Here is a 25,189-nt window from a genome sequence, read left to right on the forward strand (position 1 = left end):
AATGACATGTTTGTGATGGGGTTATAGTGACATCTTTGGTGTGAAAGAAAAACTTTTTGTTCTGTTAATTGATAAAATTAAAGTAAATTAACAAAACGACATTGAGCGCTAGCTAAAATTAAATTTGAAATTTATTATTTATCCATATAACCCATTACATTAAACCTATTTACACCATAATCCGAATATTTCTAGTTCTAGGTAGTGTTCGTTTTAGTTTAATAAAAATAAACAACACTCCAACGCTGAATAACGATTAAAAGTAGAACTAACACTTGCACTATCATTAGAACTAATATTAGATCTAGAACTAGAAAATACGAAAAATTAGGAATTAGCAGTCTTAAGAGACACACGATAATTTACAATATAATTTTTTTAATTATAGTTATTAAATATTTTGTTTAAATATTTGTTTTGTTATTGATAAAGTAGAAATCTTCTCTGAAATAGGTTATGTTGTTTTAAGCGTGCTGTCAAATTGGTTGTCAATTTAAAAGTTAATTTTGAAATATTTTAATTTCTTTGGCAGGATGACTTTTATTGACAAATTTATGAATTTACACAAAAATCGAACAAGATAAGGACAATTTTTAGATAAGTAAGTAAATTACCATTATATACGATGAAACCATATTATTATAAAAACATGTAATATCTCGCTGAATTACATAATTATTTTGAAATCTTTTTAAATCAAAACAATTCTTTTTCAGATCACCACCCTTAATAATATCCCACTATTATCAAAAAAAGATTCTTGAAAATGTATAAAAATAGTGGAAAAATCAACTCCCACGATCAGAGTGGAATCGAACGTGTCCAAACGGTGTAGTTTACGAGCCAAACGGAACAGATAGAGATAGAAGAGGCCCCGTGTTCGCAAAGGAAATTTTGTTTAGTAGCGTTCTGCCTGCGCGAGTCAACGGTTCTGAAAATGGCGTCCGAGGTTCAACTGAACGGGCTGAATAACGTGAACGGTTCGTTGCGAAAACGACCCCGTGTCCAAGAACCCCGCTCGAAGGTAACCGTAGTCTTAGGGGCTCAATGGGGCGATGAAGGCAAAGGGAAGGTCGTGGATATGTTATCCACCCAAGCAGACGTCGTTTGCCGGTGTCAGGTGAGGCAAAACCCTATTTTTTTAATTTATATATATTTTGCAAAATCTAAATTTGCTGTGTATATAGGATTGATATAAAATTCAATAATAAAATTCATTTATTATTTTAGCATTTTAAAATAAAACGAAAAGAAATATTAAATTGAATTAAAGATAATTTTGATTTCTTTAAGATATTAAGAATTATATATATTTCTTATCAACCGAAACACGTTGAAATTTTCGATTTAAACGTATAGGTTAGAATTTAATTTACCGCCTTTTTTATATCAATAAAACATGAGTTTTCACTAGATTGAAATTATACAGGATGTGTTAAAATTAATACATATAAAAATAGAGGAATTAATTATTTATAAATTAATAATATTCTTTATGTTACACAATATTATTTTTTATTTTTATGTTCTGGAGATTGTCCTTGAAAATGATTCACTGTTATTCGAGTTTTCGCGCTGAAACATGTTTAAACTTGTCTGAACGTGTTGGAGTAAACGGAATAGGTTAAAGCCCTTTTCCCAATTTAATTAATAACCCGATCGAATTCTTAAACAATTTTTTTAATAAAAACTTTTTAAAAATGTTGAAATACCTTGCATATTAAAAAAATTGCGTTTCATACAAAGTTCATATTAATTGAAATAAAATCGCTGACAAGGACAAATTACGTATTACTTAAATTCATTTTTTTTTTGTAACATCTAATCGATATTATAAACTTTAATTCATAGAGATAATAAATTTGTTCTTCAATATGGATTAAAATCTATTCTAATATAAGTCATTCGTTTATATAACGCGAATGATGTAAACTAAAAATTATACATTCCTTTTAATGTGTTAATTTGCGGAAACTTTCGGATGTTAAAACGATGGTTTTAATCGAATTTTAAATGTTTACTTTTCCTTGATGATGAGTCATAGCCGCGTGACGTAAAATTTTTTTTCGAGAGGCCTTAGTGCGAAATAATCGCGCGCGTTTTAATCACGTTTTATAAAATAAACTTTAACTCGTTTGAAACAATGGACTCTAAGTCAAGTTGAGTAGTGGGGCATACTTTTGATTATGTCATCGTTTTATGCTGTACAGTTTCGAGAAAAAGTAAACGATTTCTCATTTGATTATAAATAAAAAACGAAATTATCTTGGTGTTGTAATCTTTTCCTTTATTTTATAACCGCTGAATACGATAACAGATATTGTGATTACGGTATGATAATTTTTATTAATTAATATCTCGTGAAATTATTTTGATATGACATGAAATCATTATCGAAAGCGATTCGATAATTTAAAACTAAATTTTAACCTTTATAACATCTATTTCATTTGTTGTGTCTCGGTATCATTTATATTATTATGGTTATATGTATTATAATTGCTTAACGGTTAACTTTAAGAAGCTATTGTCTAAATAAGTTTTTTCTCCTTGCAAAAGAACTTCTTTTTGGTCTTCAATATTTATATATAACATTCATTATTTAGAAACTCTACGATAACTTTTGTATTGAATTGTGGAACTTCCATAAGGAAAGTGGGAAGAATAACGCTCGGGCGATCATCTTCCCCCCAAAGGAAGCTTCCCTACGGCTTCTCTTTAAACTTCTCTATTGTTACGACCTATTCACAGTTAGGACTTTGTTGCGGTTGAACAATAGACCGTTATCGGTCCCAGACCTTTCTCAATTTTTGCCTCCGAGCTTCTCTATCCATGACCTTCCTCCTCCTGATCTGGACCCAAACATATCTCTGGTGTCCCGGTCCGTCTAGTCCTCTCATCTCGCTCCTTGCATTTTCCTATTAAAAAGTTGCTTCACTATCCTTCCTTTGTCCTTCTTCTATTATTTTTTCTGCATACTCCTGTAGACACTGTTTCAGTATGTATGTAAATATTTTATATCCATTACTCAAAAGATATTTAGTTGGAATAGCCTATTGATCAAAAGATTTCCTTCGTTTTTTATAACTTCCGAAGTATCAATACCCGGCGCCTCTCTGCGCCTTAATGGTGGTTCTTATTTCACCAATACTTGACGATGTGTTTAAAGGTTCATTGTAAGACCCTTCTTGTTGTTGTTGTCGTTGCTGATTTATTTCAGTATTTTCTATATTTACTTCTGTTTGACTCAATTAATAAAAAAAGATACAGACTAACAGGTCTAATACTTATTGATATAAAGATGTTCAGAATCTACTTAAATGGGGGACTTAAATACTGGAAAAGGAAGTGCGAAAAGATGAAAATAAAGTTGGAACTAGAAATATATATACAGAAAACAAAGTATATGCTGAGAATGTTGTACAAGCTTGTGAAACTTATGATTGAACCTGGGCATACGAATAGATAAGGGAAAGACAACTATAAAATTACAGAAATGTATCAACAAGGAACAAGCTATACATAATATAACACCATCTTTAAAACCATACTTACCTAAGGAGATGAAGCCATGGAAATTGATTTTTGGAGAAGAAAAAGAGTAAAGAAGACGATGTCAGAGTGACGCAACAAAAAGCGTCAAAATTAAAGAAATTTTTGAATTTAAGAGAAAAAGTCATTATAATCAAAGAAGGTAAAAGAGTAATGTCAGTCATGACGTTATCTAAAAAATACGGAGTTTCAAAATTAACAACTTGTGGTATAAAAAACCACAAGTTGTTAAACCATCAAACCGTCCACACGCAAAAACCATCAAAAAAGTGCACCTTGAAAAAAAATCAGCATTTCCACTTTTAGAAGAGAACAATTAGTTTAAAGAAAAAGAAAAGAATTAACGAATTTCGGGAAATATGCAAAACAAATGAATGTTGATACTTTCACGGCCAGCGATGGTTGGCTACAAAGATTTAAACACCGTTGTGGCGTAAGGTTTTTCAAGGATGCAGTAGACACTTTTAAAGAGGATCTAAAACGTATGATTCTAGAGTATGACTTAAAGCGGCATCAGATTTATAATGCTGATGAGACAGGATTGTATTGGCGCTTATTGCCTGACAAAACTTATGTTTCATTAGCATTAACTGCTCCTGGATTAAAAATTTTGAAGCAACGACTAACGTTTATGGGTTGTGTAAATGCTTCAGGCTTCCATAAGCTCAAACCCCTAGTGATAGGGAAATCAAAAAATCCTAGGTGTATTAAGAATTTTAACAACCCATTGCTGTACAAAAGGTCTAAGAAGGCGTAGAGGTAGGTGAGATGTTTTCTGCGTGCTCAGGAGTTATCTCAGAAAGCAATTCTCCCAGTGGATAACGCGCCGTTCCATCCACCAGTAACAGAACTAAGGACTAAAGATGGGATGATCTTTGTAATACAACTCATGGACCAAAATATTTTAAGGCTCACTAAACTGTACTATAGAAACAGTTTGCTCAGTTCTGTTGTATCAACGGAAGAAGGAATAGTTGCAGCACTCAGTAAGATTTCCCTAAAAGATGCAATCATACATTTGTCTGCGGCGTCGGAAAAACTTACAATTAGCTCAATAATAATCGAGAAGACTTGGAGAAACATCCTTTCAGATGTTAATCAACATAATGAGGATGCAGACGAAGATAACATTCCGTTAAGTACATTAAGGTAAAAATTAAGATGAGGAAAAACTTTGTTCCTTGATGTTATTAGGGATGCAATAAATTTACTACAGGAAGTAGCTCCAGTAAGTTGATACTTAAGTGTTTAGAAGTCGATAGTAAAATCATAAACTGCACATTTTAGGGTGACTACACTGCTGCAGGTGTGGAACATTTGGACAAGGATGAGGCAGCAGATGTTGTGGAAATGTCTTCTTCAGATGAAGGTGAAAATGAGTGCACTCAAAAAAAATTGCTATTCCGATGCAACTAAAGCATTTAATGTTGCTGTGGAATGGTCAAATCAAAATTCCATAAATATAAGTGAAATCATCACCTTGAAAGCAATTCAAAGAAAAGCAGTTATGGCCAAAATTGTTCAAAAAAATATTCAGAAAAAAATTACAGATTTTTTTAAGTCTTAGGAATGTTTATGGATAACTGACTTAGGTTTAAGTAATAAATTTAATTTATTTAATTACATCCTCGTTTCTATGAAGACCCTCGTTAGTATGACCGACCCACTGTATTTTTGTGTTCACACTATCGCGAGTGTACTGTATTTCCATCTGGTATCACCATATGGCTTTGTGTATATCCCGGTAAGGGGAATATGTTGAATTTATTCTCATATTCTTACCCGCTGCCAAATTAATCAGAATCTCCTCGTTCATACGATGCTTGCCAATTATTGTTCCCATAAATTTCTGCTGTTCTCTGATCTTCGCGTTCATATCTCAGATTATTATCATGTCATTTTTTGGGGATGAGTCTTACATGTTTTCTAGTTATTGACAGAAGGTTTCTTTTATTTCAAACTCCTCTTCCTCCGTCGGACAGTTTACTCAATCCTAGTTACTCCGGGATTGTCTGCTTACCATTGTATAAATACAGTAGAGCCCCGATTATCCGCGGAATTGGGTGGCAAGGGCGCCGCGGATAATAAAAATCGCGGATAACCCGAAAAAGACTAAAAATAAGGTGGAAACACAAAACAGAATTCACCATAAAGACTATTTTACTTAAACCTTTCTTCTACATGTAAATCACTAAAGACTAAAGTAAAGACTACTAATAAACAAAAAATAATATGTACATATGTATTGTATCACTGTACTGTAAACAAAACTGTACTGTAGACAAAAACTGTCAGTTACATCTTTTTAAAAAAATCGGTCACTAGCTTTTGCTTCTTGCTTTGGAAGCACCTTTTCTTTATTCTGGATTGTACGTTCCTTAGCATAAGTTTTTCTGCCAGATGTGCGTCGTCTTGCTCCTCTAAATATTGAAGCAATCCGTCTACATGCTGCAAAGCAGTTTCATGTATCATCCGCGCAAGCACCTCGCCTTCTTCACTTTCGATTTCTTCGTTTTCTTCGTTCACTCCCATTGCTTTGTTTGTTATTTCTACGTCAGATAGTCGTTCAAACCCTGGCTCACTTTTGTCACATTCCAGCCACTCTTCTATGTTTTCTTGATTTACATTCTCACCTCCCGGAACGGATGTCACTAAGTCAATAAGTGTTCTATAAATGTTCTTCACCAATGTTTTGGTTGACATTTACTTCAATATTTGGAAAGAGTTTTCTCCACGATTTGACGAGGGTTGAAGGTTTAATACAGTCCCATGCAAACGCAATATCGTAAATGCTATCCAAAATTGTATATATCTTCCAAAGCTGCTTAAAATCGTAACCTTCTTCAATTTTTGTTTTTACCAACTTTGTTCTGTATATCCTCTTCACAGTTCCAATGACCCCCTGGTCCATAGGCTGTATGAGCGCAGTAACATTTGGGGGCAAAAACTTTGCAAAAATTTGTTCATCAGAAGATTTAAGCACACTTGCGGCAGGGTGTGAAGGCGCGTTGTCAATTAATAAAACGGCCTTTCTTGGTAAATTCTTTGAATCAAGGTGTTTACGTACTTGAGGCACAAAAATCTTTTCAAACCATTCTTGACAAATCTGCTGGTTCATCCAACCTTTTTTTTGATTGAAATAATCGACTGGTAAATTGTCTGCTCTTGTCCCCTTAAAAGACCTTGGTTTCTTAGATTTACCGATTACAAGAAGTTTCAGTTTGTGGGTACCAGCAGCATTGCTGCACGGCAAGATTGTGATTCTTTCCTTGCTGCTTTTGTGTCCTGCCGCTTTATGTTCACTTTCAAATGCTAAAGTGCGAGTGGGAAGACACTTCCAAAAAAGCCCTGATTCATCAGCATTATAAATTTGTTCTGGTAACAAATCTTCCGACATTACAAACTTTTCAAAATCACGTTGAAAATCGTCAGCTGCTTGTTGATCATCGCTCAGCTTTTCCCCATGAAGACCTATCTCCCTAATTCCATAACGTTTCTTAAAACGATGTAACCAACCGGACGACGCATCAACATTTCCTTCCAGTCCTAACAAATCAAAGAAGACTTTTGCTTTAGCTGCAATGTTAGGACCGGATACAGGAGTGCCTTCACTTCGCTCTTGAGCTAGCCACTCCGCTAATGCCGAGTCAAGTTCACTGTACGTGGATTTCTTCATTGTTTTTCGTTTTTTCATTCCAGAAACACTGTTTGAAACTGTAGCAAAAGCCAATAACTTTTCTTTTTGCTTTAAAACATCTCGCACTGTTGTTTCCCCAATCCCGTATTGTAAATACTAATAATGAAGTTTATTGCTACAAAATCAGCATTACATTCCACAAACAATTAAATTTTAACAATACTACAATTACATATATCACATTACAATACAATACATTTTATTTCCTATCCCACACCTCCCCATCTCCTCCCCGCATCTCTCTACGCTGCCTTGTCGCCACCACCTCCCTCATCCATTCTCTTCCCTCTGCCCTCTCCCCCAGCACCTGCTTCCAGCCGATCACCTCCTCTCTTAGCTCGTCACACTCCCTCAGTAGGTGCTCCAACGACTCCCACTCCCCCCCACATAGCCTACAACCCCTCTCATCATCTCTCATCCAATACCTATTCGCTCTCTCCTCATTGCCGCATCTGAATCTTGCCACCATCCTCTTCCCCTCCTTACCCCCCTCCACCGACAGGTACTTCGGCAATCCCTCCGTTATTATTTCCTCGTACTTAGGGTTGTACCTGCTCTCTCTTATCTGCCCCCTTCTTTCTTGCCTCTGTACATCTCTATCCCTGCTCTCCAGCTCTTTCCACATCTCAATCCCTTCCCTCCTTCTATCATCTACCGCTTTCACTGAGTACCCCACCCTTCTGAAATATTCCTCCCTTCCTCGTTGCCCGTAACCCCCTTTCCCTGCCTTAATCTCTTTCCAGCACTCCCCCAAAATTTTACATTGAGACCTCCCTTCAACCCTCTCCTCAAAACGTACCGCCCTTTTACCCGCCTCCACTCTTAACTTATCAACCTTCACCTCTTCTCTGACTATGTACTCCGGCGTCTCTTTTGCCAACCCCAAAACCCATCTCCAATACCTAGCCTGTACGCCTTCCAACAGCCCTTGCTCTTTCCACCCCCAAAGCTCCGCCCCGTACATCATAACACTTCTAATCAAGCACTCGAATATCATCTTCCTTTTTCCTATATCCCTTCCAAATAATCTCTCTCCCCACTGTATTGTAAACACATCTGCTTTTTCACGAAAGAATATTTCACGGCACTCGCGGATAATCGGGGCTCTACTGTATCTCTGATTCTATCACCCAGCTTTCGAGTTTCGTGTATTACATACTGCTTTTTATTTCATCCAGTTACTACTGCTGTGTTCTCAGTTTGTTTAATGTTTTATTCAATGTACCTATCCCACTCCCTTCACTCTTAGGTTTCCTTTCAGGATTCGTCTCCATGAGGCGCGGCGAAATAATTTAACCCAACTCAAGACACTATATGTATAATTTTTATTGTCTGTCTTTGGTCTCATTGCATTTGTACCGCTACCATAACCCTCTCAACAATATCTTTCCCTATCCAATATTTACTCCTTATTCCCTTCTCTGACATAAAAAATAATGCATATATAAGAAGATTATTGATTTAGAATTATTTTTAGAATATTATTTAGAGGTGTACCATAATGATCTGATCACACATAAATTCAATATCTCTTTATTGAACAAAACATGGTGATATAACGAATCTTCAAAGTGTTGTTCATATACTTAATATACAAACATTTATCTAATATGTTGTTAATTGTAATAAGTATGTTACTTACATTTTTATAACTTATGTAATTTTTTTAAATATACATTATTTTAAATATTTCCTCAATTTATATACATATTTTGTTTGAAATGTGTACGTCAGTTGGTGGCAACAAGTGTTGTTTTACCGAATCACGAGATCACTGAAAATAATTTGGTTAAAAATAAAATTGTAAACGTTACTGCCGACCGTGTAAATCACTTAACGTTACGTTTCACCTTACCTTTTTAAAACCTCTAAAACTTCTCGCTTAAAAAAAAAGGTTTTAACGGTTTTAAATACAAAAAAGTCATTTAAGATAGAATAATTTTTCTAATCCGTGTCAGAACCGCATTTTTTTTAATCTTATCAATGACGACTATTGTACAAAAATATCCTTCTCGGAGGAGTACGTCCTTTAAACCGAAGAGGTCAAGAACAAGATAGTTTTAAAATAAACTAATCTGTGTGTGTCTAGAGTTTTTGGCAGACACTGTTGTTGATAATGTTTAAAAAAAATATTTATGTGTATAGGATGTTTCAGTTTTCATAATTATATAACTTTTTTTTATATGTAATTTTTGTATCTTTTCTCTTAGGGTGGAAATAACGCAGGACACACAGTTGTTGTTAACGGAGCTGAATACGATTTTCACTTATTACCCAGCGGAATTATTAATCCCCAATGTATATCAATAATTGGTGAGTATAAATTTATGTTCTTCGACCAGCTGATAATCTAAGATTTTAACATTGTCTGCAATTTGGATATCTTCCAAAAACTTAACCAAATTTCCCGGACCTCGTGACGTTTAAATACGCACACGACCCAACAACAATCGTTCTAGACTTATTATATAACCGAATCAGTTGGCCCGCGTCCACGCACGTTTCCTTTTCATTTCATTATTTGACATTTGGTACAATGCCACGTGTTAAACGCGCGTTCGTTCAGTGTTTTTGTCCAAAGACGCGCACGTGGTTCGCTCACGTGATAAATTTGCGTCAGTAAATAATCATCAAGAATATTTTCCCCGTCAAATTTCGAATGAAATATGAAAACTCGTAAAACTTAAATTAACCGGTTTTAATCGTGAAAAATTGCTTTCAAATAAAAATTATTCGAAATTGAAAAATTTCGTGGTTTGATTTCATTAGAATCAATTTTTAGAATTATAATGAATATATAAATTATAATAATCGCTTGATAAATTATGTCATGTTTTGTATTTTCCTCAGTTATCATTCAACCTAACTGCTCTAATGATGTGGATGTAGTAATCATTACGCTTTGAAGCTTCACTTCTAATATTCACCAATGATTTTAGAAATGTGTTGTGTTTTAACTATTGATCATATTGCTGGTTGATTTTTAATATGTGCTGATTCATATCCCGGAGATTCATTGAGATTGATTAACGTACTGCATCTCGTGTTATTTTACTTGCTCCGCTGACTTTCCTAAGCACTACTTCCATGCACGTCTTTATTAACGCAATCATAACTACGTTTAAAAATACATGTAGTATTTCAATTTTCGGAGTTCCTGGTATTGTTTAGAAACTAAATAACTTCAACGTTGAAATGTCGCAGCGAAATCTTGGATTACTTCGTAGACCCATTTAATTCGAGGTGATCATGCTTTTCTTGCTTGGTTATATAACGATAAGCATTGGTAATCTGTTTAAGAAATTTGTTTTAAGTACGTTGCATGAGTAATGAATTGGATCCCTAAGATAGACTTAATTATTATTCTTTGATTGCATATATTTGTCTACTTTGTAGATTTATTTATTGTGGGGTCTAATCTGCTCAACGTTCTCTCTAACATGATGCTTCCAGTTCAGTCTGCCATCAAGGTAACTTTAAGAGTATACAGTAGATAAAGGAGTAATCTTAAGACACTGTCTTGTATAACTCTAGCCAAGATCGGTTTGAATGTTGACTAGAAAGATGTGATTCTAGTAGTTGACAGTAGTTCCGCGGCAGATTTTTGTCCAATTTATAGATAAGTCTATGAGATGTCCAAAAAAATTGCAGGACAGTATTTTTGTTTTTCAAATACATTCTCAATATCAGTTATCATGCACTTAAACTATTGCTGAATGGCATTCAAACAATTTGTAAATGGTAGATATAAACTTATATCCAAATTTTCAAACTCTTAGTCGACAGCATTCCCGTTTGATTCCCCTTTAACGATCAGAGTGGAACACAGTTATGTCTTACCGATTCCTCAAACGTTAAATGGCAGTCCATGGCCAGTCCAGAAGTGATCTTTTTCCTGCTTGTAGTTTCAATAGATACTAAGACTGAGGGAGAATAGGTTAGATTACAATCGTGTCAAATCCAGGAGCACATTTGGGGTTTCAGCGAGCAATGACGCTAGTCTACGGTTACATTTTAATTGTGGATAATATGAGATATTCATCGACACTAAAGGAACGTTAATAACTGATTGATAAATGTTCGATCTGGTCGTTGATTTTGTAAGAGAAGGTCATTGTTGAAAATTAAATCGAGATGTAACTTATTCCTAAAGTTATTTAGTGCGCTTTGTCAAAATGTAAGGTTCTGTCATTTTTATGATATTATGTCATCATGATATTATGTCACCAGTCCAGCAATTCGTTGGAAAGGAAGGGAGGACTTGTTAACCTGAATAACTGGAAATAGAGTGTCAAGTCTAAGTAAATCGACTTTGACTAGATTCCTTTTCAGGTTATCCTCGATCATCTTTGCCAACACGTCATCTTGTCAGACGGAGTCGTAAACCTCGACATTTAATAGTACCGTAATCGACTAATATCTTTTCTTCTGGGCAAGTTCCAGTGAGTGCAAATTGATTCTTCGAGAATAGTCATTTTGCCTCTACTTCTTGCAGTCGCTCCAGCAGAATTTTTTCAGTAATATTTGACATCCTGGCCAAGAGCAAGGTTTATATATAAGAGGTTGTCTAGGTTCGTACGCAATCATACTGCGCATTACGTCACATGTGGAAAATAATACCGCCAAGCAATTCAAATTAAACAAAGGCATGGAGCACCACATGGCCATGAGGTTGCGTGCGCAATCCGTGATCGCTTACGTCACGAAACACTTCTGCTCTTGCCCCTCGCCCACAAACTAAAATCAAAGTATTGCAGCATAGGAACTTAGACAACCTTTAATATATAAACCTTGGGCCAAGAGACTAATATTTTTGGGATTAACACCACTATTTTCCATAATTCTGGAAATGAGTTCCATTTTATTATCCTAAACTATCTTCGTCTCAATCTGGTACTTTTGAATGGCGTTTTAGGGTTCTGACTTTTTTCTTATCTTCCTCAAGAGGTTTCATAGGAATTGATTTAAGTCTTCCCATCCTCAAGGAGGGTTTTGTTTCACATTTTTCAAATCTTTAAGGTGTATTCTTCTAACCTGTAAGAAAATTATGGCCAGTGATCTTTGCCTTTAGAGTCCTAGTATAATTCGAATCTCCTGACATTTTGGCGATCACTGCAAAGTGATTTGAACATAGTTCGCACTTCGTCTATATCTATCGATTACATGTCTACGGCTCTTGGTTGGACCTTCTGGGTCCAACCAAGGTTCTGGGTTCAACCACGATTCTTGGTTGGGCGGCTCTTGGTACGTTATGAGGCTTTTCCAAGCAGGATTTTTTGCATTTAAATTGGCGCCATAAATTACTTTTCCATAGTTATGTATTTCCATAATATCACGTGTTTATCTTTATGGATATTTCGAACGTACATAAACTGCAACGCCTGCCATGGCCGTATCTTTCTGTTCTTTCTGAATCATATCCTGGTATTATACGGGATCTGTTCTTTGTTTGCAAACTACAAAAGTCTTTTTACTAATTCCGTATCACCACCTTGTTTTCCTGAAGTAAAATATCGTTAGGTTTAGTTACCATTCCTGATTTGTGCTAGTATCATAGGGACCAATTCATGAAGAATATTGAACACCATCTGAGCCAGCTTTTGATCTTCAGCTTTGGGTGCGGCAGGGTCCTTCGATGCAACGTCCTTCTTAGTAGATGTTCCTTACTAGCATAACACAGTTCTCATTTGATTTCGGCATTCTGATTCTTCTGGTCTTCCTTCCTTTTTTGTTCTTCTTTGATGTTAATCAACCTCAGTTTTCTCAATTAATCCTCCTCAATTATAAATACATCACCTGCGTACGAATTCATCATTTAAGCGAGTTATTCAAAACTCGACGAAGCAAGGGTCTTTCTCTACGGATAAAATTGCCTAATACACCAAAAACTAAAAGGTGACTACGAGGTTGCTTCTTATTCTAGTAACACTATACACAAGTCAGGCTTTCTTTGCATTCTGGAATGCACGCCTAACGTTATACTCTTTAGAGTTATTATCCTTACCTTTTACTATTAATCTTGTTATTACTAAATAAATAGAAACACTCACAATGTCCTTTTCTCTTCAGAGTCAATCTATTTTGTTCACACATTTATTCTGAAACACTCATTGATTTTAATTATTACTTATAGGTCTCTTGATTCTGTAATGCATGTTGTTGATATATGTATTTAGCGTTTGATGAGTTGTATGCTGCTTTTTGCCATTGCTGATTTCAACGGAAATGGGAAAATCGTGAAGGTATGCTGATGATCAATTGTTACTCAACCAAATCGTTCGTAATCATCTGCCATATTGAAAATTGAGATACATAGCAACTCACAGATTTAGAATCTTACACCTTGTAAACGACATAATCTTTAAAAGACCAAAAAAAAACGATAATCAGCAGAATTCCATTTCATTAACATTTACAGTGTTGATCGATCGATTCAACATATCTGGAACTATATATATTTTCATTTTCTTTACAATGCTTAATTTCAAGATCAAACAATATTGACTTAACCACCTAGCAACCCTTGAATAATCCTTTTAGCGATTTTTTTAAGTTTTAAGAATCAAACGCTCACGTTGAGTGGTTTAATAATTCGCTCAATTGCAGACAAAGTTTTACTAATATAGAAAATAACTTGATCTGTTTTGTCATCACGCTGTAATTAAACAATAACCAACTCCTAAAAATCTGTATGAAGTTCAAAAGGTAAAATGTAATCCGGAAAATTAACTCTTTATACAAATGGGTTATCAAAATTGATACTTTCTTTCGCTACAAAATTTTAATGGATAAGTCATTAACATTTAGTCATCACTTATTGAACCGTTTATTGATCCTGAAAATGACTTTTACGTTGCATGATAACTGCAGCGTTTTTATTTCTTCCGCGAACAATAACATTTAGATCGTTTTTATTAAAAAAAAAAATTTAATGTATATTTGAAGACATTCATTTCAGTTTGGAGAAGTTGCATTAATGCTTCTAAGACTTTGAACTAGTAAACTACATATCCAACTTTATTTAAACTTTTATACAGTTGTTCCTTGAATCTAATTTCGATTTAACTTCGAGATTTTCAGGGTCTTATTTGCATTTCTGAACGTTTAACAAGCAATTCCAATTCGAAATTGATTTTAAGAAATATTTATACTAGAAATAGTTTTGTGGCTAAACTAGAAGTTTATTTTAATTGGTTTAGTGTCATTGTATTGGGTGGTACAACTTATTCAATGCGGATAATAAATTATATCAATAAATAGAAACCATCATTATTATTTCCATATTGATTTTAGTTTATTCGTTTTAGTAACGAATATAAATATATTTATTTTATTTTATTTTATAGGAAATGGTGTGGTTATTCATTTGCCCGGTTTATTTGAAGAGATAGCAAAAATCGAAGCTAAGGGCATTAAGGATTGGAAAGGTCGCTTAATGATTTCAGATCGCGCCCATTTAGTTTTCGATTTTCACCAGCAAGTCGATGGGTTACAAGAGCAGGAAAATAGCGAGAGTGGTCAAAGTTTGGGAACCACGAAACGCGGAATTGGGCCTACTTATTCATCAAAAGCAACGAGAAACGGTCTAAGAATAGGCGACCTATTAGGCGACTTTGAACAGTTTTCTAAGAGGTTCGTTTTTCTTTTATGTCCTTTTAACTGTATTGGCGTATTTAATTCTTTTCTTGCCAAAAAAGCATTTTAATAATAACCATAAAAGTATCTTGCCAAACTATAATCATATACATTTTATATTATTACTTTAATAATAAGATACCAAGATTGTTTATGTTATATAATTAATTATTTTTGGTAATTATTTAGATATAAATCTTTGGTAAGTATGTACCAAAGAATGTTTCCATCATTAAACGTCGACGTTGAGTTTGAATTAAAAAAGTACAAAGATTACGCGGAACAAGTGAGACCCCTTGCTGTAGAAACAGTCTTCCTACTTGACAAATCTCTTAAAGAAGGTAAAAAAATCCTGGTTGAAGGCGCCAACGCGGCTATGCTGGACATAGATTTTGGTAATAATCATTTTAATCATTAACTAATTCTTATTAAATAAATATCTTTTTAGGCACATATCCGTACGTAACCTCATCTAATTGCAGTATTGGGGGTGTTTTAACCGGTTTAGGTTTACGACCAAGTAGTATTGGAGATGTTATTGGTGTTGTTAAAGCTTATACAACACGTGTTGGTGATGGTCCTTTTCCAACGGAACTCTTTGATGTAAATAAAGTATTATATAAGTGTCATTTATATTTAATAATAATATTTATAGGATGTTTATGAGTTATTACAAACTAAGGGTGGTGAGATTGGTGTAACTACACGCAGAAAACGACGTTGCGGGTGGTTAGATCTTGTCCTCTTGAACTACACAAACATGGTCAATGGGTACACGTCACTGTGCGTTACCAAGTTGGATATTTTAGATACACTCAAAGAAATTAAGGTTGCCGTTGCATACACACTAAATGGGAAGAAAATCGAATCGTTTCCGTCAAGTTTATCGCAATTGTCGAAAGTTGAGGTAAATATTAACCAATACGATATTTTTTATAACGGTATAAAAATAAATACTTTAATCGGAAAACAGAATTAATTATTTAGGAAAAACAATAAAAGTGAATTAAAATTATATATTATCGCAAATTTACATTATTTTAGGATGTATACATAATTTATTAAATGGAGTACTCCTGGCGGAAGAACAAGCTGTCCCTATCATTGAAATGCTTGCTTATTTGATGATGAGCAGCTTATTTGTGACAGAAACTCGTTTGAAGACAAGGAAGATTGTAACCCCCTTCACCATTTTATTATATTCTTAATTCCAAATTTTGGGGGGACAACTGATCTTAGGAGGTCGATGACGATCTCGTCATTCTTATCGTAATTATATTCACAATATATCGCATTCTCTAATAGTAAAATTAATTATGGGCACTTAAAGACGTTTTTCCATGATAAAACGACATGAGGGGATAATCTCGTGAGTAGAGGTGCAAAATGTACAATTAAACATTAAAAGTGGCGTCAACATCATGATTAATATTACATCAACATGATCTAACATTATAAAAATTCAAACAACAGTATCTTGTTATTCTATAATATTAGAAGCTCTACCTTGACGCACTACTTGTCGCTGAGAAATGTTGGAACTACTTTTCCCCTTTCTTCTTAAACTTTAAAGTGTTAGGCAACACAAGCATAAATTAAGATTATGCGAGGACTATAAAACAACTGTATAGTGCAGTAAAGTACCTATATATTTAAGATGCTTCTATGTTCAAGTATATATATCCTATGCAATATTAAAGAAATGCGTGCGAGGGGTGGAGCTAAACTTGGCAGAAACGAGTGGTGAGTTGGGGAATGCAGGGAGGCGAAGAGAAGAAAATTGAGACAGGGGCGGATCAATATAGAGAAGCAAGAAAGGGGTATAAAGAAACATGCAGGAGGAAGAAGTAGCTGAGGGAGAGGAAGGCGGACGAAATTAAACTGGTGAGACGGGAGGGGGTGTCTGGAGATGCATAAATAAGATAAGAAAGGGGAGAGAGGAAGTTACCAGTGAGTTACCCATTACGAAGTGGAAGGAGTACTTTATGGGGTTACTGGGGGGTGTAAGGAAAGGTGGGAACAAGGGGAAGATGATATAATAGAGGAGGAGGTGGAGACAGTATTGGGGGGATTGAAGAGGGGAAGGGCATCTGGAGAAGATGGGGTCCAAAACGAGGCATGAGTGGAGGCAACGGTAGAGGTGAGGGAGAGGTTGTGGATGGCGTTGAGAAAGGTATGGAAGGAAGAAGGATTTCCGAAGGGGTGGAGGGCGGCTATAATAAGTGCCTTGTACAAAAAGAGAAGGAAAGATACAGTGGAGTGTTATAGAGGTATCAGCTTACTGAATACGACGTACAAGATATACGTGAAGGTATTGCTTGCGAGGTTGGAAAAAGAGGTAGAGGACAGGGAGTTCCTGCCAGATGGTCAGGTAGGGTTTAGAAAGGGAAGGGGAGCGATAGACAATATTTATATTAGTGATGTTACGGATGTGAGTTTAGCGGATGCGGAATCGGATTTTTTAATTCTAATTTTGCGGATGCGTAAGCGGATGTTTGAATGCGGTTTTAACGGATGCAGAGTTATTGAAAAAAGTTACGTGCTAAAATGTTCATGAAAATAATATTTCTATTGTAATTAATAGTAATTAGTAAATTATGAATTGGTAATTACTAATTATTTATTGTAACGGAGCTCCGTTAAAATATATGCGGATGCTCAAAACAATGCGGATTATCCGCAGCGGATGCGAATATCCGTTACATCACTAGTTTATATATTGAAATACCTGGTGGATAGAGAACTGGATCGAAAGGGAAGGAAGCTTTATGCTCTATGTATAAATTTAAAGGCGGCGTTTGGCAGACTAAGGTCCATTACTACCATCTTTTAGTTAAATTTATCTTATAGATAAATAAACCCTTCTACTAGCCAGAGCCTTAGGCTCGTTACTACCATCTTTTGGTTAAGCTATCTAAGGGATTATTACCACGGTTACGGCTATTTTACGCGCTCTGATTGGCTAGTAGATGGATTTATCTATAAGATAAATTTAACTAAAAGATGGTAGTAATGGACCTAAGGCCCACTTTTAAAAACCTCCTGATAAATTTATCCGATAGATAAATCCAGTTTTTAGCCAATGAGAGCGCTTAAAACCGCCGTAACCATGGCAACTATCCTCTAGATAGTTTATCAGGAGGATGGTAAAAGTGGGCCTAAATAGAGAGAAGAAGGAAATATCGAGAAAAATGATAGACAGGGTGAAAGAGATTAAGGAGCAACATTAAGAGAACATTAAGGAGCAAGGGCTCTTGGAGGATGTGCAGACCAGGTACTGGAGGTGGGTGTTGGGGTTGGCTAGGGAGACTCTGGGATATATAGTAAGGGAAGAAATGAAGGTAAATAAGGTGAGTGTGGAGGCGGGTAAACAAGCGGTGTGTTTTGAGGAAAGGGTGGAAGGTAGAGGGTATTGTAAAATCTTGGGAGGTGCTACAGACAGATTGAGGAAAGTAAGGGGCATTATGGGCAGCGTAGGAATACTACAGAAGGGTAGTATCTGGACCAACAGATATTGGATGGAAGATGAGGAGGGGTTGCAGGCTGTGTGGGGAGGGCTAGCAATCTACACTATCTGCTGGTGAAGTGGAGTGAGTTGAGGGAGGAGGTGATGGATTGGAGGCAGGTGCTGGGGGAGAGGGCGGAGGGAAGGAGATTGATGGAGGAGGTGGTGGCAGCAAGGAGACGTAGGGAGACGTGGAGAGGCTGAGAGAGGCTTGAAATAAACATAACAAAATATAACGGAATATTTGAACATTGAAGGCTGCCAAATAAGGGACCGCAAAAAGTTTACATACTTACATTCAGTAAGACTCAAAATTGTGAGAGAGCACATGGAATAAACCTAGGGCGTGAAGCAGTACATGGTGGTCTAAGTGATATGGTTCCTTAGGAATTGTTGTCATAGTTTTGTGAACAATAATAGGAAATTTATACAGAAAAATTTATAATTTTATATCTTCAATAGTAATAGTATTTAAATTGGATTACGACAAAGATACATTTTAAATATTTTCAGCATATTCTTTTGGTCTTCCAGTATTACTTGGGGTGATATTTCTTGCTTTGTTGCGCTTGTTTCTTGAACGTGATGGTTAATGCTTTCTCTATCAATAACAATATTATGTAGCAAACAGATGCACTTAACAATATCATCAGCAACATCTGTAGATGTTTGTATCGCTGTTCCTAAAATTCTGCACTTGATATACAATATTTCAAAAGCACATTCTTGCACAGTTCTTCGCGCTCTTGATAATCTATTTAATCTATATCTGATTAAAGTAGTCTTTATCTGTATCAATTTGTTGTCTTCGATAAGGTTTCAATAAATTAGGGAGAAGTGGAATGGCTTCGTCACCTATGATAACATGGGGTACAGTGATGTATATTCCATGAATTTTGCAAGGTGTTGCCTTAAGTGTTTATAAAGGTGACGAAGTTCTCCAAACGTATACCGTTTGGTATTTATTATATTATAATATTAAATGAAACGTCACTTACAAAGCAGAAATTGTCGTTATTATCAACGCTCCACTTTAAACAACATATCATAGAAACAAATTTTGCGCAGCTCTTGCTCCAATATAAATACCTGCATATGACAACAATTTCCTTGTTTTGCTAGTATCGTCGCTATAATAGGATAAAATAAACGCTTGAAATAAACATAACAAAGATAGAAATATTTAGGGGTGGGAGTGGACACGGAACATTTGAATGTTGAAGGCTGCCAAATAAGGGAGTGCAAAAAGTTTACATACTTACATTCAGTAAGACTCAAAATTGTGAGAGAGGGCTCATGGAATAAACCTAGTGGTCTAAGGGAATAAAGTGATATGGCAATATGGTTCCTTAGAAATGGACGCTCTCCAATGAAGCTGCAGAATATCTAGAGTGCAACACATTACAAATAGACATTACTAGACAGAATGGTATGGGCATTTGAACAGAATGTGGGGAACACTGGTTGATAATGTATCATGTTTGATGTTTAATATACGAGAAGAAAGGGGCAAACATTTATCCTAAGCGTCAGTAAAGTTCATCAGCAAATGTTGTATCTACAAGAAAGGCTTAATACAGAAACTAAGTGAACACTTTAACTTTTCCTTCAAATGTGATTTGAATGTGACGAGGTTCGTTCATCGAAAATTGTAGAGTTTATAGGTTTAGAGCCAGAAAAAATAATACATTTTACTTTTTTTGCTATATCTGTCAAAGTTTTGTAAATTTGGTAACAGTTGGCAAGATTAACAGGAAATTTTGTTATATCATTTTCAAAACAAGATATGTCACATTGACGCTTAAACTTTCGATATTAAAAAAAGTAATCATTTTTCAATTTTATATTTAATAATAACTGAAATAATTCAAATAAAATAAGAAGGTTATCTTAATCTCAACTAATTAATGATTCAAAAAGTTATTAGAAATTAGAATTTTTTATCAACAGAAACCTTAAGAAATTAATTTTGCCAGGTATTATAGAAGAAAAACAAACTGTAAGTTAGTGTAAATATAGGTACTTGACGCAAAGTTGTTAATATGTAAATTCTTGAAAATCCGGATGGGATACAAATAAATCCCAAACGTTGGGATATCTATTAAACTAAGATTAGAACTAACACTAGAAACTTTCGGGTTTTGCCGTGCGTCTTTTAATAAAAGGTTTAACGTTTCGGATGCCATGTTGCAACCTTCTTCAGAAACTGGTTCGAAGTGACGAGATCAAAAAATCGGTAACTATATATAATTAATAATCAGTTAACGCTAATTACAAACTAATTAATAACTAATTGTGTCGCGTCCGGTGTGAGGCGGGAAGAGGTCTTCGTGTTCACCACCATCTTCCATGTTCTGTTAAGCTCCCAGCCATCTTCTCTGTTGACGTTATTTTTATGTCGGTGAATCTCTATGGCTTCTCTTGTCAGTCTTTGGTAGTATCTGTTGTCCCTAGCCAGCACCTTTGTTTGTTCGAAGTTTATTCGGTGCCCCTCTGCATGGCAATGTTCCGCAACCGCCGACTGCTGGATCTTCTTCAGCCTTACATCCCTCTCATGCTCCTTGATGCGGCACTCGACGTTGCGTCCAGTTTGGCCAACATAAACCTTCCCACAACTACACGATAGTCGATAGACTCCCGCTCCTTTTAATGGAGTTAGTTTGTCCTTGGCTATCGGGAGTGTGTTCCAAATTTTGCTGACCGTGCCGTACCACACTACGATGTCGTTCTTCTTGAGGTGCCTAGCAATTCGTTCCGTTACATCTGAAACATAGGGAAGACAGATAAATCCAAGTGGTTTTGTACTTACCGTGTCCTCTTTCTGCTTTCGCTGCTTGATGGCCTGGTTGATGTCCCTCGAAGTGTATCCATTCTTCTGCAGCACGCCTCGTAGAAAGTGTTGCTCCTTCTTCAAGTTCTCTCCTTCACATAGTCTCGCTGAAATAATGTACGGATCACGGACCTCTTCTGTTGGGGATGATGATGTGAACATGCCTGTAAATACCTGTTGGTATGGGTCTTCTTTCGGTATACACCATGTTCTATATCTCCATTTGTCGTCCTGGTGACCAACACATCCAGGAAAGGTAGTTTTTTGGCAGTTTCTGTTTCCATGGTGAACTTAATCATAGGATGTTGAGAGTTCAAGTGATCTAAGAACTCTTAGAGCCGTTTTTGACCATGTTGCCATATCACAAACGTGTCATCCACATATCGGAGCCATAGTTTTGGTTTCCACTGGCTCTTCTTCAAAGCGTCCTCTTCGAATAATTCCATGTAGAAATTAGAACTAAATTCGAACTGCTCGTAAAATTCTCCTTTCCAGCTGAAATACGTCGACGATAAGCAATACTCCACCAGATCTGGCACGTATCCTGGTAAACCCTCCGAAATGAGTTTTCGGCGAAGACCCTCTACAGCATCCTTAACTGGTACCCTAGTAAAAAGGGATTCCACATCGAAACTTACCAACATATCCCCAGCATCCAGCTTTACACCTTTTACCGATTCCACAAAATGTGTAGAATCCCTGACATACGCAAGATGTTTAGCCAGCTGGTATGTTGGGGAGTTGATGGCGCTGACGATAGGGCGGAGGGGGACGTCTGGTTTGTGAATCTTCGGTAGTCCGTAGATTCTTGGTGGTACCGGCGCCTGCACAAACAAACCTTTCTGCTGTTCTGCTGGAATTCCTGTGGATTTTATCAGTTCCTTCATTTTTCTAACGATTTTGTCTGTGGGGTCCTTCTTGATCTTCCTGTAGGTGGCTGGGTCCAGTAAGTTTATCATTTTGTCGTCGTATTCTTTCCTGTCGATAACAACGGTGGCATTCCCCTTGTCTGCTGGTAACACGACGATTTCTGATTTTTCTTTTATAGATCGGAGTGCCTTCTTTTCACCAACCGTCAAGTTGAATTTTGGTGGTTTTGCTGACTTCAATACTCTCGCAACTTCTTGTCGGATATCTTCGGCTTTCAGTGCAGGCATCCCTCGAACAGCTGCTTCCACTTCGCAGATGATTTCCTCCTTTGGGACCTTCTTCGGGGCGATTGCGTAGTTCAATCCTTTGGCGAGCACAGAGGTTTCGTCTTTCGTTAGTGGGATATTCGATCTGTTAATGACGATTGTTTCTACTGGTAAACTATTACCTTTCTTCTTTTGCGACCGGCGTTCCAGAGATTCAAACTTCTTGATGTGTGTGTCACTGGTCTTCTGAAATTCGCGATTAGCCTTCTCCATTGTTAGTCTGTCCACTTTGTCCCAGTCTTCTCCGAATATACAATTGGAAAGTGAGAGGTGGAGTCGTAGTAACTTCTCACTTATTTTTTGTAGATCATTGAAGGTCTTGTGGATTCTTTCTCGTAGCAGTGCTTGTTCTGTCCTAATCAAAATTCTACGTGCTGCAGCGGAGTCGATGTGGTGCTTCACCTTCAAGAAGGTTGGCGTTACTTTCTTCTCTCTGCATCTTCGTAGAAAGGCCAAACTGCTCAACAGCTTGCGTTGTCTAATTCATGAGTTATCCAAATCCTTGATTTGTTTGTTGATATCCTCCCCATAAAGGTTAATAATATAAGTATGAAGGCTTTCACGGCCGGTGTGAATTAAACTAAGATTAGAACTAAAACTAGAACTAACACTTTCTAGTACTACTATTTCGTACTTATGTTGGGATATCTTTTCGCATCTAAATAAGCCTCAGAAATACTTGGAAGTTTCTGATTTTGTTTCTTAAAAATGCTTGGAATCTTCTAAAAATTGAGAACTTTATTAAGTTTTATAACGGATTATATTTATTTAACTTATTTATTCTGTTTTCCGATTTTTTTATTATTCTGAATAACATTTTTAAATTTAATTAAAATAGGTTGAGTATTTGAGATTACCTGGATGGGAAACATGTACGGAAAAAATTCGAGATTACGAAGATCTTCCTGAAAACGCTAAGCGTTATGTTGAAACGATTGAACATCATCTTGATGTTCCAGGTAACTTTATATAATAACTTCACCATTTTAATAAATTTCATTATTTATTTATTTATTTTTAGTGAAATGGATAGGAGTTGGTAAGGGAAGAGAATCCATCATTACAGTACAATGATTGTTATTAACAATAAGTAATTTGTTAAATATAGATTTGATTGTAGATTTGTCGATTATAAGTATAATAATATAAAACATATTTAAAAAGAAAATGTTGGACGTTACTCTGCGCAAAATTAACTAAAAAAAGATTAGAAGAAATTGTAATTATTTTTAACAGCGAAATGTGTAGTAACGCCTTCGGTTTTCTTTTCTATTTCTTTTTCGTTTCTATTTCTCATACGAAAGTTAGGACTATTTCATTTATCTAATTACTAATAATAAGTTAAAATGTTCCTACAAAATAAATACAAAACAGATCACAACATATTTAAGAAAAAAATGAAAAATAGTAAGATGGTATTTGTGTTTAATTCTTTTTCTTTGTATTCAAGATATGTTTTAGCTGTAAGTTTAAAAGACTTCTTGTTCTTTTTTGTTTCTTTTCCTCACGGGTCCAAAAAAAAATGTATAAATTAACAATTCGATTTTATTTTTGTATTTGTTACGTACTTAACCGCCTATACAGATGATTTAAATGTAAAAAAAATAATAAATGTCAAAAGTATTTAAATTTAAAGCGCTATCTTTAATTTTATTAGATTTTTGTTACAATAGTTACTAGTCAAGACGATGCGATGGTAATGAAAAGTGTGAATAAATTAATAAAGAAAAGAAAAACGATTTGCATTGATTGTAAATCATAATAAAGAATTAATGTAAATATTCCAAGTAGATACACACAATTTATTATTGTGTGTTTGTTTTTGGATGTTTTTTTGAATTTGAACGTTATTTCTCATGTTTGGAAGCTTCGTTTTATGTACAGTGCCTGCATTGGGATTTCAAAAGTACACACAAACACAAATTTATGAATTGTAATAGCTGCTATACACAAAATATTTGCACAAAATATTTTTTCCTTAAAAAGAGTATTTCGTGCTTATCCCAACGCAATAATCTTGTTTATGTCTAATGGTATGTGTTTTAAGATGCAATCAAACTGTATTTCTATGCGTTTAAAGCGAAAATTAAACAATTGTACTCTTATTTATTGCGATTTTATTACCTAATTAGTAATTATAATCAAATTTTATTTACAGAGGGTTTTATAAGCAAAACTTATTAATATCGTTCGTATTGATAATTATATTTTCAAAGAGATGACGAACTGAATTCATTGAAAGGTTTTTCATAGCTACAAGGTCTCTCAGTTTCTTTTGACTTTTTATACATTTTATTATGTTTATTTATTTCTTCATATTTATTATGTATGAAGAATTGTGGCTGATAAACAATATTTTTCTACATTAATTACTTAAAAATAAACAATTAAAATGGAAATGGTCACATTTCAAACTGACCGGTCGATTTTGAAAGTTGGTGGGATTTGGACAGTTTTGAAATGAATTCCAGTTGTTGTGCTATAACTGCTTAGACTTGAATACTTGAATTTGCAGAAATAAACACGTCAAAATGCAAACAATTATAATATATTGGAACAAATTTAAACTTATTCAAAATAAACAAAAATCTAGGTAATGAATATTAGATAATTATAATTAGACGCCATTTTACCAGTTGTTTAAGTTTTGAAAAGGTAATTAAATTTAATTTTCTCAGTATTGTACTTTTGAAACTGGTTTTATTAATTAATTAAGTCTTACTAGTTTCGGCCCATGGCCATCCTCAGAGACTAATTTTACAAAAGTTCATAAA

At 35.2% G+C, this 25,189-nt stretch overlaps 1 protein-coding gene across 2 annotated transcripts; it reads left to right on the forward strand.

Moving 5' to 3' along the window:
* The first annotated feature begins 512 nt into the window (after window positions 1-512).
* LOC111419718 (adenylosuccinate synthetase) lies at window positions 513-24,520 on the forward strand. 2 transcript variants are annotated; one of them, XM_023052579.2, is made up of 9 exons: window positions 516-601; window positions 717-1,120; window positions 9,460-9,562; window positions 14,596-14,881; window positions 15,074-15,279; window positions 15,333-15,487; window positions 15,540-15,791; window positions 23,254-23,374; window positions 23,437-24,520. In XM_023052579.2, the coding sequence occupies exons 2-9, from the start codon at window positions 938-940 to the stop codon at window positions 23,487-23,489; spliced, it is 1,359 nt and encodes a 452-aa protein (XP_022908347.1). In that variant the 5' UTR covers window positions 516-601; window positions 717-937; the 3' UTR covers window positions 23,490-24,520. The 2 variants fall into 2 exon arrangements, with proteins under 2 accessions (XP_071053364.1, XP_022908347.1); XM_071197263.1 differs by lacking the exons at window positions 23,254-23,374; window positions 23,437-24,520 and adding an exon at window positions 15,929-16,346 and having other exon boundaries at window positions 513-601.
* The last annotated feature ends 669 nt before the right edge of the window (window positions 24,521-25,189 follow it).

Source organism: Onthophagus taurus, chromosome 7 (genome assembly GCF_036711975.1).
Source record: "Onthophagus taurus isolate NC chromosome 7, IU_Otau_3.0, whole genome shotgun sequence".
Taxonomy (NCBI): domain Eukaryota; kingdom Metazoa; phylum Arthropoda; class Insecta; order Coleoptera; family Scarabaeidae; genus Onthophagus; species Onthophagus taurus.

Bases quoted from the DNA above. Each gene is read 5' to 3' on its own strand.
- LOC111419718 (XM_023052579.2), top strand. From the start codon at position 938: ATGGCGTCCGAGGTTCAACTGAACGGGCTGAATAACGTGAACGGTTCG. The intron at 9,563-14,595 runs GTGAGTATAAAT...TTTATTTTATAG, and splicing joins CCAATGTATATCAATAATTG to GAAATGGTGTGGTTATTCAT. The intron at 23,375-23,436 runs GTAACTTTATAT...ATTTATTTTTAG, and splicing joins ACATCATCTTGATGTTCCAG to TGAAATGGATAGGAGTTGGT.